The 14,310-nt window shown below is 41.3% G+C and overlaps 1 protein-coding gene across 1 annotated transcript in view; it reads right to left on the bottom strand.

Moving 5' to 3' along the window:
* LOC137426137 (glutamate receptor 4-like) overlaps positions 1 to 14,310 on the bottom strand; it is a 457,447-nt gene that overhangs the window by 303,065 nt on the left and 140,072 nt on the right. The window contains exons 9-10 of the mRNA XM_078772908.1: positions 14,057 to 14,167; positions 11,287 to 11,493 (exon numbers count right to left, since the gene is read on the bottom strand). Coding sequence (XP_078629034.1) covers positions 11,287 to 11,493; positions 14,057 to 14,167 — 318 coding nt within the window. The remainder of the gene's footprint in view (positions 1 to 11,286; positions 11,494 to 14,056; positions 14,168 to 14,310) is intronic.

The following is a 14,310-nucleotide window of genomic DNA, read 5'->3' as shown; positions in this document are numbered from 1 at the left end:
CAGATCAAGTCTGGATTGTCAGAAGCAACCTGAATGGAGAGATCAATCAGGTTTGAGCAAAGGCCCCGGATATTTGAGGTCCATACCGTTAATGAGGAGAGAGGAGGAGCATCGGGTGCAGGACAGGGGAGGGGTGGGGTAGGGTCAGCTGAAGGATGAGAGGGGGGAGGTAGGGAGAGCAGTTGATAGTGTGTCAGAGATTACAGAAGAGTTACAGGAAAGGGAAGGATGAGGAGTATGAGAGGTTTGATGGTGATGGGATGAGGCACAGTGAAGGGTTGTTTGAGGTGGGGCAGAGGAAAGTAGAAGGTTGGGGGACGTGGGGGTATGAGATAGCAGGAAGACGAAGTGGGGAGGATGCAGCTTTGAGGAGGAGGGTGGAGGGGGAGAATTGGAGAGGGATGGTAGGGGGGGAAGATTTGAAGGGGAGGGGTTGGGGGGGAGTTTTGAATGAGAGGGGTGAAGGTGGAGTTTAGAAAGTGGATGATTAATGAAAGACGAACATTTTTAACAAATTGGGTTTATTGTGATTTTCAAGTTAGAGATCCGTTTAAGAACGATAGAGGAGGGGTGAAATGAAGGTGAATTTAGAGCATGTAGTGACGAAGAATTATAAGAGATTGAATATTTTTTTAAAGTGGAATGAGTTGAAGAGGAAATTGAAAAGAGCCTTTTAAATAGGAAGAAAAACAGCGTGTTGTAATATACTGTCGTGCGAATACCCTCCGGTTAATACCATGGCTCACGGATGGCTCAAACGGCTTTAATTGAGGCGACTAGAAAATAAGGATTTTGCTATCACAGCACCGGAGAAAGAATGAAGAAGAAGAAGAAGCGGAGGCACTTATCTGGAGAGGGAACGAACTCAAACGGGAATCCGGGTTTAGAAGGAAATGGAAAATAATACAAGGGTTTATTTACAAGGAATCGCGGGACAGGAAAATACGCGCCGGTAATAAAATGTCCTAGATTGGACATCCCCACACACAGATTTCAGATACGAGACGAGGGAATGAAATACGAAAAGAAACATCTCGTCGTGTAATGTTCTGTGGGTGCGGCCTTATCTGTCTGTAGGCTGCAGTGTAGCGTCCAACGCGGCGCCATCCGGCTCCGAGCTCCAGTGCGAGGAAACCTCAGCCTCCTCACTCCCACGCTCCACCCAGCCTCGATGCGACTCGCTCCGCGGCACACCACGAGGTCCCTCGCTCCAGTACCAACAGCACCGGATCCTGCTCCAAGCACCACGACAAACCAAAGTCACCCAGCACGAAGCACGAAGGTCCAGCACGTGAGAAGGAAGAGCCAATGGAGACCAGGCACAAAGGAAACGAAGCATGATCTCCAATCCCAGCTAAGAAGAGAAGGGGCCTGCGCAAAAGAGAGAGAGAGAGAGAGAATGTCGTCCAGCCAGCCCTTTTATCACCTTGCGTGTGACGTCAGCTCTGGCGCGCCCCCAATCAGCGCCTCATCTCTCGACCTCTCAAATCTTCTCAATGCGCTGGTGCTTTCTCATTGGCCAAGTGCTTCCTGCCAGCATGTCACGCCACCCTCGTGGCCAACCACCAGTCCTTCCCTTCCTTCCAATCACGGGGCAGTTCTCTGTCCCTCCTATGGACCAATCAACAGTCCTCCTGGGCATGGCTCCCAGCCTGCCACGAGGCTGATTGCTAGGCCAGCTGGTGGTGTGGCTGGCTGCGGCCCCATCGGCGGTGCCCTGGCGTGGCTTCCTGCCTGTTTTCCAAAGTCGTTGTGGTAAGGGAGGGGAACTAATTAATGTGTGTGCTAAGGACCTATCTAAGTGTTTATATGAGAACGCGTTGCCATAAGGGACAAAGGTTTCGCGACAGAGGGGACGACGAACGAGGGAACTTTATCCATAATCCCTGTACTATTTAGCACGCCCTGCTCCCTCGTAGCGGGGACATCAATGCAGCTTATACCGACAAACCTGACTAAACACAGAACTTATTACAGGTAGATTCCCTATCGTGACAGACGAAGCATGATACCTATTCAGATCTACCTGGCTCTATATATCACTCTACCCAAATTCATAACAATACCACTGAATAAAACACTGCAGGGGAAAGTTTAAACATATTTAAACAGAACCGTGAAGAACAATCTTATATTCACAAAATACCAATGGGGAGAGGGCCAAGAGGGACAACCACGAGTCACTTGAACAGGGCAAAAGGTGGAAAATTTGCTACAAATCAAAGTTTGTTCTTACAATATTTGTCCAACAAAGGCTGTATGTAGTGCTTGAGTTGAAGAATTCATTTTAAATGCGATATTTTGTGAGATTGAGAAAACTAGGTTCATGCACATGACAAATGGGCCCTGGAACAAAAGGGGAAGCAACACATATTACATTGTGTACAACACATACAAATGCTTTGTAGTGCTGGAAGTGAATTTTAGGTCTTAAGGAAAGAGTTATTGCAACAGAGCATGCCACGTTTGCATCTGGATTTGGAGGCCAGCTTGGAAATGTCTGCCCAAGAGAGGTCACGGCTAACGGTGAGGTTGAGGCATTACTTGAACTGAACTTCTTCCAAAGGGTGACAGTATAAGTGGACAAGTGACTTTCCATCCTAAATTATCCTGAAGCACAAGGTTATACAAGACTTCGTCGGATTACAGGTCATACTACAGGAGTAGGCCGAACTTCAGATTTTTATTGCGATATAAGTGATATAAGCAGCTGAGATTTTGACCCGATTTGGCAATCCACTCCGCCACTCTAACTTTGGGATGAGGATGAAATTGAACAGGAGATTTCCAGGCGATTACAATATGTCATTGGGGTGCACGGCAGGTCAAGTTTGACGTTCATTTTATTTAATAGAACATTGATAACTTTCATTGAAATTTTGTGCAATATTATGGTCTGCAATTAAAGATTTATACAGGAAGTGACGTCATCACTGGCAAAATCCTTCTGGGTAAAACGATGTCGGTTTTCAACATGGCCATACAGTCATGGCCAAAAATATTGGCACCCTTGCACTGTTTTCAAATAAGGCGTGCGGTGTCAACTGTGTAGCCATTTGAGGTAAGGGAGGGGATGGAGGGGGAACAAACACCAGAAACTGATTTGACCAGACACCACCAGGATTTGGAGGAAGGAGACAGGTTTGAGAGTTCATTCTTGAGTGTGGAGAGATAGTGCTTCCTGGCTCTCCTGAGGGTAGACACACACTTGTTCCGAGCTTGGTGGAAGGAACTGAGAATGCCTTCAGTTGGATTTGCCTTCCAAGAGGCAAAGGCAAGTTGTTTCACGGCAACTGCCTCACCACAAGATTCAGTGTACCATGGACGGGAGGAAGGGTAAGACAACTGAAGACGAGATTGGATAAATCTGTGCATGAGAGAGAGAGCAGTTTGCTTTGGAAGAATTCCCAGGAAGAATTGATGTCAGAGGCAGTCGTGATGGGAGACCAGTCCAGATGATTGATGGCTGCTTTGCAGACTGGGCCAGTAGACCTGAGTGAAATGCCAGACTCGTCGCCGCTGAGGAGGCTCTCTGAGAATGGCCAGAGAGATGTTTCTTCTCACATTTCTTCCAGAAAATTGTTGAAATTAAAAAAATCTTTTGGTATCCACACATGTATTTCTTTGGTTTGGAGAGGAACAAAACAAAAAAAGCTGAAAAAACTGCTAAATCTTAGCTTATTCCACACAGAAATCCTAAAATGGCCCAGACAATATTATTGGCACCTTTTAGAAGTTGTTAGAAATAATTCAATTTCAAGCAGGTAATTTTCCTTTACTTTGGAATTGAACTCACCTTTGGTGAGTTGCAGGTGCCTGCAATATAAAAATCACTCATTCAACCAGTTTGTACAGAGAAACGGAGCCATTCTGCTGTTTTGTGTCACTGTGTGTACTGCAATGAGCATGGCGAAAAGCAAGAAAACCAGAGAATTGTGGAGGAGGTCAGACACAAGATTGTAGCTAACCATGGACAGTCTCGAGGCTACAAGTCCATCTCCAGAGACCTTCATGTTCCTGTGTCCACTGTACGCAATGTTCTCATGAAGTTTAAGGCCCATGGCACTGTAGCCAACCTCCCTGGACTTGGCCGCAAGAGAAAACTTCATCGAAGATTGCAGCGAAGGATTATTCGAATGGTGGAGAAAGCATCTCGATCAACTGCCAAACAGATTCAAGCTGACCTTCAGACACAAGGTACGGCAGTTTCAACTCGCACCATCTGTCACCAACTTAATGAAAGGGGCTCCTATGGTAGGAGCCCACTGCTGAGAGAGAGGGACATAAGAACACCCGACTGGAGTTTGCCAAAACACACCTACACAAGCCAAATTCCTTCTGGGAGAATGTCCTGTGGACAGCTGAGACCAAATTAGAACTTTTTGGTAAAGCACATAATCTATATGTTTACAGAAAACAAAATTAAGCCTTCAAAGAAAAGAACACCTTCCCTAGAATCAAACATGGAGGAGGTTCAGTGATGTTTTGGGGTTGCTGTGCTGCCTCTGTCACTGGGTGCCTTGAATGTGTGCATGGCAACATGAAATCAGGAGATTACCAAGGCATTTGGAGCACAATGCTCAACCCAGTGTCAGAAAGATGGGTCTCTGTCGAAGGCCATGGGTCTTGTAGCAGGACAATGACCCCAAATACACTTCAAAAAGCACCCAGGAAAGGTTCAAGAGAAAACGCTGGACTGTTCTGAAGTGGCCAGGAATGAGTCCATATCTAAATCCCATGGGACAGTTGTGGGGAGATCTGAAAACAGCAATTGGGAGAAGCACCCTTAAAATCTGGGAGAACTGGAGCAGTTTGCACAAGAAGAGTTGGCCAAACTGCCAGTCGAGAGGTGTAGGAAGCTCATTCATAGCTATAGGAAGCTCTTGACTGCAGTTATTTTGCCCAAAGGCCGTGCTACCAAATATTAAGTCTAGGGTGTCAATAATTTAGTCAATGCCATTTATTTTTATTTTCTGATTTAAAAGGATATGTTAAGTTCTGAATCAGAAACAAAGGTTCTGTAATATTAACATTTAAATAAAGAATTGTGGAGACCAAATACTTTTGTCAATTTCAACTTATTTTTAGAGAAAATTGTGAGTTATTTGAAAAAAGTGCAAGGGTGCCAATATTTTTGGCCATGACTGTACATGCTCTGAAACAGAAGTGTATAATTAAGTTCAATTTGAAGATCATCAAATGAGCTGACATTAACAGTACATTGTCTACATAACTAATGATGCATGTCTTTCTAATAGTTATGTACTTAAATTGTGTGGTGAGTTAATATTGGTGAGAAATTTTGAACATTCTCACATGCAACCAACTTCTGTCATTCATGCTGCAATTCATGCTGCAATAAGTTCAATGCATTGAACAGATAATTTTTGAGAATTGCCGGACTATGCATGAAATTGCAGTAAAATTGGATGTCAGTGTTGGAAATGCGGAAACAATTCCCACTTTAGATTCAATAAGACTAATTTAAGGTCGGTACCAAAGGACCTCACATTTGATTGAAAGAAACTCATGTGGCCATTGCATCATAGATGCACAATACTACCATGACTTGTTTTGCACTGAGGTGAGACAAGCGTATCCAGATGATGACCTGATATTCTGTTTCAGGTAACGACATTTCTGCCCAATAATGCTCAACCTCACATGGCATATGTGACAACTACTTCTTTCACAGAGATGCATTGGAAAGTTCTAAATAATCCCCCATACATTCCAGAATCGGCTTGCTGTGATTTTCATATCTTTGGATCACTCAAATAACATCGATCTACGTAGCATTACATTTATTAATGACGACGTCAAAGCACATGTCCTGAAATGGCATCAAGGCGCCACCACATCAATGGGACAAGTGCATGTATCGGAAGAATACCTTGTGAAATATGTGAACTCTCATCAATTGCCCTCAGTCATTCCATGTCAAATCATCAAAGAATCTGCCGTCATCTCTCAGATTTTTGTAAAACTTTGGGAACCAATTGGGACCCATGAAAAACGGCAAGAACTCAAATATTTTTGCTAACAGCCTCTTAATTAGTGAGATACAGACTAACGAACTTTGGACTAATTAGCGCGACGTCGCGAATTCAAATGGCCATATCTCTAAAAGTATAACACCTAGAGAGCTGGTTTTGGTGTCATTTTAAAGGTATTTTCATGCCCTATGAATTTGTCTGGGCAACATTTACCTACCTCCAACCACAAAAAAGTTATCACAAAATATAAACTTCAATTGTGAATCCCCAAAACATGTATCCTTCAAATTTCCTCAAATTCATCCCAGAGGTACCTTATGATGTCAAGAAGCTTCCACATAAATTTTGTGATGGGCACTCCAATAGTTTCTGAGATATGAGCAATAATGTACATGTACGTATGGCATATAGGTTCGAAAATCAGCATTTGTAATGTATTATACAATCAATAAGTGAGTTCAAGTACACAGTGTTCACTAACCTGACTTAGGTTCACTAACCAGTGTCACCGATTTTCTTGGTTTTGGATTTCACATATTTATCTGCAGCAAGTCTCTTTTTTGGAATAGGTGATTCTCCAATCAATCCCAAAGACTCATTCAGTGTATTCAGTTCCATTTCAGGAGAATGAAATTCAAACTCCCCTGAACTGCCTGGTATTGGTGATTCACCTCCACCATCATTGTCCTCACTACTGCTAATAGCGCTGCTGGTCACTGGTAATGGTATTTCACTCTGAGTCTCTACCACACCTGGTTGTCTTTTTGCCAGTTTCTTACGACACTGGGTACAGATTTTCTGTGCACTTTGCAGTTTGAGGCTTGGATGAGCGGCTATGGCTTTTTGGCTAACAGCTCTCAAGCCAGACGACTTTGGATTTTCATGAGCTCCAAAGGGATTGCAGCAGGATTTCTGCTTCAAGATGAACTTTTCCTTGGCAGTCGTCATTTTTCTGCAGCTCCTTCAGAAGTGAACTGCCAATTTCTGTTGGTGGCAGGCCTAAGCATTACACTAAGCCAACTTGGACTTTCCCTGGGGATCTTAGACTGTGAAAGTTGCATCACCTCGAATTACCCACATGGGAAATCCCAGTTGGAATTCCCCAGATGAGAATTCCCCTCAGGCCCAGTTGAAAATGAAAGTATATGATACTTCAAAGCAATTGATGGTTGTTCCCTGTGTTCCCTGTCATGGCTAGGTTAGAATGATTGTATAATACATTACAAATGCTGATTTTCGAACCTATATGCCATACGTACATGTACATTATTTCTCATATCTCAGAAACTATTGGAGTGCCCATCACAAAACTTATGTGGAAGCTTCTTGACATCATAAGGTACATCTGGGATGAATTTGAGGAAATTTGAAGGATACATTTTTTTTGGATTCACGATTGAAGTTTATATTTTGTGATAACTTTTTTGTGATTGGAGGTAGGAAAATGTTGCCCAGACAAATTTATAGGGCATGAAAATACCTTTAAAATGACACCAAAACCAGCTCTCTAGGTGTTATACTTTTAGAGATATGGCCATTTGAATTCGCGACATCGCGCTAATTAGTCCAAAGTTCGTTAACCTGTATCTCACTAATTAAGAGGCTGTTAGCAAAAATATTTGAGTTCTATCTGTTTTTCATGGGTCCCAATTGGTTCCCAAAGTTTTACAAAAATCTGAGAGATGACGGCAGATTCTTTGATGATTTGACATGGAATGACCCCCCTGTACTTTTTCATTTTCTACAAATCAAAGCCAATATCCACCATGAACTGCCATCATAAACCAAAAATTGAAATGAACCAATAACACTGCCTTGGGGTACACTGGCCTTTGGGAGAGGGGATGAGAAGGTGCCATCAATAGCTTCATGCTATTTTTGAGCATGTAATGAGTTCCCAAGCCAGGCATAAAAAGAGTCTTAAATGCCTAGCTCGCAGAGCAGATTGCCAAGTAGTGTCAAACACTCAGCACATGTTCAGAGATGCTACTCTAGCCTGGTTCTGGTGCAGAACCTCCATTCATTGTTGGGAGATGACAAGTGACAAATCCAGAGTTTAGTAACTATGACAAAATCCAAACTGTTGATTGGTAATCATACCATTAGAAAAAGAAACACCTTTCTGTTGGCAACAAATTTTGGACTTCATTACTTTGCTTATAAATGGAGGCAGATTGACTAATCGGTAGTTATTGTTTATTTTGGCACCCTTTTGTAGAGATGGAAAATGTTTGCTAACTTTCAGAAGGGTGGGAGTAAGCTTATTGTAAAGGACATATCGAAGAAAGCAAACAAAAGCTTTACCTTCTAAGTTTTATTGTTAAAAACACAATCATTGTCGGGAAAGCATGGGTTGGCGGACGGAGGGGGGAAAGGAAGGGACAGGAAAGATGGGTTGGGAACCGGCTTCAAAAATAAAGACAGACTTGAGAATCAGGATGGTAAAGCTGGAGGTGGCAAAGAGGATTGGGGCTGAACACACAACAATGTCAGATTTTAGCAGACACTACCAGGACTTGGAGGAAGGAGACAGATCGAATGGGAATGGTTGAGCATTAAGAAGGGATTGGTATTGTGCTCTGTGTTGCCTGAAGATGGGAAAAAGTGAGCCTTGTGGACTCACATCAGATTGCCTCAATTCGATTTACTTTCCAAATTAAGAAGGCAAGCTGTTTGATGGCGACTGCCTCTGAATAACCCATCTGTGTACCATGGACAACCAGAGGTCATTACGGCAGGTCTGGCTGACCTGGTTGTGAAATATTTGTGCTAAAAACTTTCCCCAGCCGACCCTATAATAGGTTGAAAATAATAGGGGCCAACAGGCAAGATGAGATAGAATGTGCATTATGCAAGGCAGGTGCATGGGTATACTACATCTTTGGTTTCTTTATGAAAGGGGAGTTCTGTAACATACCATGGGCAGGGTGGAAAAAGAGGAATGTGGATATGACAGTGCTGGGATATGGCGATAACATGGGCATGATGGGATAAATGACCTTAAGCTGTGCCTAAATGAACTTACAATAAATAAAACATTGAAAATGTATTCAGCAAAAAATTAAAGCTTAAACAAACATAATACTCGCATCAAATGTTTCTTTTATGATATTCATCTATTTATGGTGTCCCAGTTATGCAGTTTCAAATGCTGCTTACAACTTTATATTTTTAGTACTGTGATTATGAGACTGGCACCATCAGAGAAGCATGAATCAAAAAGGTTTAATTATATTATTTCCTTTTCTACAGATTGATTGATGAATAACTCGGCTAAGTAAAGAACAACGTGTTCACATTGGAAGACGATCATAAGACTAATCCCACTGTTTTCGTTCAAAGACATGGTAGAACCAAATTTCCTGATTAGAACAACAAAGAATAACAACAGAAATAAGAAAAACTTTCTTTCTAATTAATTAATATATGTGGGAAAATTACGTGTCTAGACCAGGAATCGTACCCCGGTCCTCTGGTGAACCATACCAGTGCTCTGCCATCTGAGCTATCTGGGTGACCCTGACTGAGCATGAAATTTTCCCCACACATAGAATTGCCACTCTCGTTCTGTCAATGCTTCCAGAGCACTCGCTGCCAACCATAGGAGCACCAACGGCGTGAACATAAGAAGGTCTTCCTCCAATGGGGGGGGACAAATCCATGTCTACTATTACAAACACCACTGGGGGTGTAAAAACGCAATTAAATAAATGAACAGGATTATAATTAATTGACAAAAAAATCCCCACATATGTCAATTAATTAATTATAATCCTGTTCATTTATTTCTTTCTAATTAGTTGATCTTTCTAATGATGCCACTCTCATAATTATAAGACTGAAAATAAAGTTTGTGCAATTTGTGCAACTCGATTATGTAGCGTTTTATAGGACACCTTATTTTGGAATTTGCTAAAATGTATTCACGTATTTTGTGTCACTTAACTAAGTAGCGTTGATTAAGTTAACGTTTCCTTAAGAATGATTGTAGGTATACGTAAAGTAGAATGAAGAACTATTTTTCATGTCACTCCGCATTGGCAGAGAGATAGATCAGCAACGGATGGAATCGCTGCGGCTGCTGCAGATAGCATACCTCAATCAATGTCTTGTTGATTTCATAATTGGTTACACATGAAGTACAGCACTTGGTTCAAATCTAGTTGGTAATGAAGGCTAATCCAACAATTTTATTTTATGGGAATTCTTCCAAAATCAAATATGATCACTGAAAAAAATGGTCAGTACAAAGAGAGTAGATAAAGTAAGTTGTAGAAAAAAGTGGAATTTCAATGATGGTAGCACAGCAACTATGCAGTGTGTAGATATGAAGTGAGTAGATTCATGGAGGCCAAATCCAAAAATAACCAGTTCATGAGCCAGAAATCTACTCTTTCTTTGAGGCCATAAGAGATTATTACATACTATATCAATATTGTGAACAGAACATGGGATTAATTGTAAAAAAAAGGAAACAAATGGTAGATATATAAATGAAAAATCACTCATAGAGCGACACTTGGCAAAACAGTCAGACTCAGTCAGCTGATATGCAAATCCTATTCAAATTTCAAGTCAATCGAATGAAAATTGAGGATTTCAGAAATTTGTAAAAACAAAAGTGGCTGACCTTTGGCCGATGTTGACCTTGTGACCTATGTTGACCTCGAAAATAGTTGGTGGTTAAATTCAGTTAGTTGATATGTAAATCCATTTCAAATTTCAAGTCAATCGGATGAAAATTGCGGATTTTAGAAATTTGGAAAAAGTGGTTGACCTTTGTCCTATGTTGACCTTTTGACCTCAAAAATAAATAATATTTTGTCGGACTGCTAACTCAACCACTTGGTGAAGTATCGTGAAGATCGGTTTAGAATTGTGACCTATAGGCAAGTATAAATAAACAAACAAACACACAAACCAGAGTGATCAACATAATTGTCCAAAATTATTTTTTTTTGCCAAGTAATAAAAGGCAATGGAATATATATATATATATATATATATATATATATATATAAATGCCCATGAATGTAAATAAGACATGAGAAAAACTATTTAAAAATTATATTTATCACGTGAAAAGTGAACATGATGTAAAAGTTTGTCTCATAAACAAAACAACTGCAGTAGCATATTTTCGTGCTTTTCTACAATTATATCTGCTTTCTTTGTGGAATGAAATACATCTCCTGAGTTTTCTCAATCACTATATAGTATGTCTACAAACCTTAGCATGTACTGCCCAAATCATTCACTCAAAACCAGGACAGAACAAATCAGGCCTTACCCCATACACCATTTCTCCAACCATCCCATTCCAGATGTTTGTCTCTGGATCCCGTGCACCATATTTTCCATCAGGGACAATGGAGAGTCTATAGTTGATGCCAACATGCTGCGCGATCTGTTGTGCCAGGTCCACGCAGTAGCCCTCAAACCGATCGTTTCCAGTGAACATCTCAAAGTTCTTCTTTAGCATTACATATGGAGGTTCCTGCCAGAAAAAAAACAAAAAACACCCCATTTTATGAAGTCTACCAACGTTTGTTTTATACCTTGCAAATCAAGCTCTCATTTATCTCCCCACATACCTTATAGTGTAGCAGCATAGCAAACCTGTTGTGCATTTTGTGATACAAGCACCAAATTTGGCACAAATGTACATTAATATGTTGCGAACATTTTCAGATATTGGGCCACTTGAAATTCCGTAATTCTTTTTTTCAAATTTTTTCAAATTTCGTAATTTCAAATTTTTCGGGTGACACCGTCACAATTTCGGTCTTCGAGGCCGGCCGATATAGTGGGGCGGCTTAGCCCAAATATTCAAAAGAATTGTGCATTTTGTGATACAAGCACCAAATTTGGCACAAATGTACATTAATATGTTGCGAACATTGTGTGGTCAGCAATGAAGACGAGAGTCTGAATTACATGTATGCAAAAGACCTTGTGAACCAGTGAAGCAAATACACGGGTAAGCATGAATTAAATCTAGGGCATGATATAATTTCCATGATGTTTACCTCTACACTCAATGGTGGAAGGAGGTAATGTTTTGATCCCAGCTTGTCTGTATGTCTGTTTGTCTGTTAGTCCACAAAATTCCAGACAAAGCTTGTAGTAGTGGTAGTTGTAGTGGTAGTGGTGATAACAGAAATTGTTATATAGAACTGAACTTATATTATTATTATATGCAGAAAATAACTTCATTTCTATATGCCCTGCAGTGGACAGGTTAATTGGTTTATGCACTGAAGGGGTCACCCTGGTGTGCACTGCTGTGTTCTGCCTCACTGAGTTGTTCAGGTATGATGTACTCAGCACAAGCTTCCGGTCGGCCTGGAGGTGGGGGTGCGGGGCCTGTCACGGAACGTCAAAACAAACGGCCTGCCGGGGCCGCCCAAAAGTCGGGCGTGAGGGGCGCGTCCACTAATGGAACGCCTCTCGCTTCCCAGATCGAGGGCCACGTGGTCAGGAGAACCTCGTCCCTTCCGGTCACACTTTGCCTATCGGCCGGCCTCGAAGACCGAAATTGTGACGGTGTCACCCGAAAAATTTGAAATTACGAAATTTGAAAAAATTTGAAAAAAAAAATTACGGAATTTCAAGTGGCCCAATATCTGAAAATGTTCGCAACATATTAATGTACATTTGTGCCAAATTTGGTGCTTGTTTCACAAAATGCACAATTCTTTTGAATATTTGGGCTAAGCCGCCCCACTATTATCAATAATTTAACATTTAATAAATAATAATAATAATAATAATAATAATATTAAATAATAATAATTTAATAACTTATTAACATAACAATATTTTATCTTCCCACATAACTATCAGAGATGAAGATTTCCATGACCTAATTTTATTCAGAGGTGAGAATCTATTGCTGGACAGCTCAGAACTTTATTGCAGGATGCTCCATAAGCAGTTCTCAATAAGGGGAAGAAATTTTTAATTTGGCCACAATACCGAAACACAATGACCTCCTTTTTTTCAAAGGCACCATGGGAATTTAACATTCAAAAGCAGCTGCGTGCAGATGCGCGGCCGCCTTAAAACCTCCCTCCATAAAGACAGCACACTTCATGATGCAATGGCGTGTCTGCAATGCACCGAGACAACAGCATATGGGCAAATCATATTCCTGCCGGCGATAGAACCAGCTCAAAGGAAAGAATTGCCTCGTTTGCACAATGAAGTATTCCATTCCATGTGGTATAAACATTGTGCCGCCTCCACTTTCTCATGAGCTTTGAGCAACGTGATTATGTAGCGGTTTATATAAATGACAGACAAATGCATGTCATTTGATCGACTCCAAAAATGGAAGATGATATTATTGCCGTGTGCCTGTGTTGCTTTCTGCATGGAAGATGGCCTAAATCAAGCAACTCTGAGAAAGACGCAAATAGATGCATTTTAAAGGCAGAGGGGAATGTTCTTTTGTTGTTGTTTTTTGTTGTTTTTTAGGCACAACGAGCACATGCAGGCCAGAATGGCAGCGTACAGCCTCTTTCAATGCAGTTGCTACATTCGGTGATGTTGCACACCCTGCATGACATAATTCAATGTTCATCCACATTCCACATTCCATAACTAGATGACTACAGTTCAGTCTTTATCTTTTCTTATGGCTGAAGCACCAACAACACTTCAAGCTCAAGAATGCCAACATGTGAGCTTTGCTGCATCCGCCATTCATTGGTGCAGAGTCTCCCTGCATCCGCCGTTCCGGGGGCTAGAAGCTTGATGACTGACGACTGGGAATAACAAACTGTCTGCCTTCAGGGGACAAGAGGACTAAGGCAAAAAGATTCATGCCAGGGAGACTCTGCCGCCGCTTTACTTCTGGAAGACAGGCTTTCGCTAGAGAAGGGGATGCTTAAACTGTTTCAGCAAAGGAAATGTTTATGGCAAGACGAAATCTAATATGGGCAGACAGCAATATAAAAGAGACAATGAGTTAGAGAGGTGACAGCAAACTGGATGCGCCAAACACGTTTGGAGAACACAACGGAAAACAAATGATGTCATGTTGGTGTGATCATTACCAAGATGGTAGTGATATTTATTGTGCGGTTATCAAGCGGAAGTGAGTCATTATCTGATGTTGTTTTCTCAGAAATCAGGTGTAGTTTTTCAGCATCATTCCAGTAGCCAATCTGCAAAAAGAAAAACATATCAAACAAGAAAAGGGTCATCATCTTTGAGCAGTTTCTGGCACTTCCGAGTTTGCCAATTAACCAGCCAAGCGTTCCGGCTCTGTTAGTTACCGGCTGATTTGTTTCAATTCCTGACCTATGGC

The sequence above is a fragment of the Myxine glutinosa genome, chromosome 1 (genome assembly GCF_964187855.1).
Source record: "Myxine glutinosa chromosome 1, kmMyxGlut1.1, whole genome shotgun sequence".
Taxonomy (NCBI): Eukaryota; Metazoa; Chordata; class Myxini; order Myxiniformes; family Myxinidae; genus Myxine; species Myxine glutinosa.
Note: the sequence above shows the minus strand (reverse complement) of the source record. Positions and strands in the feature narration are given on the sequence as shown.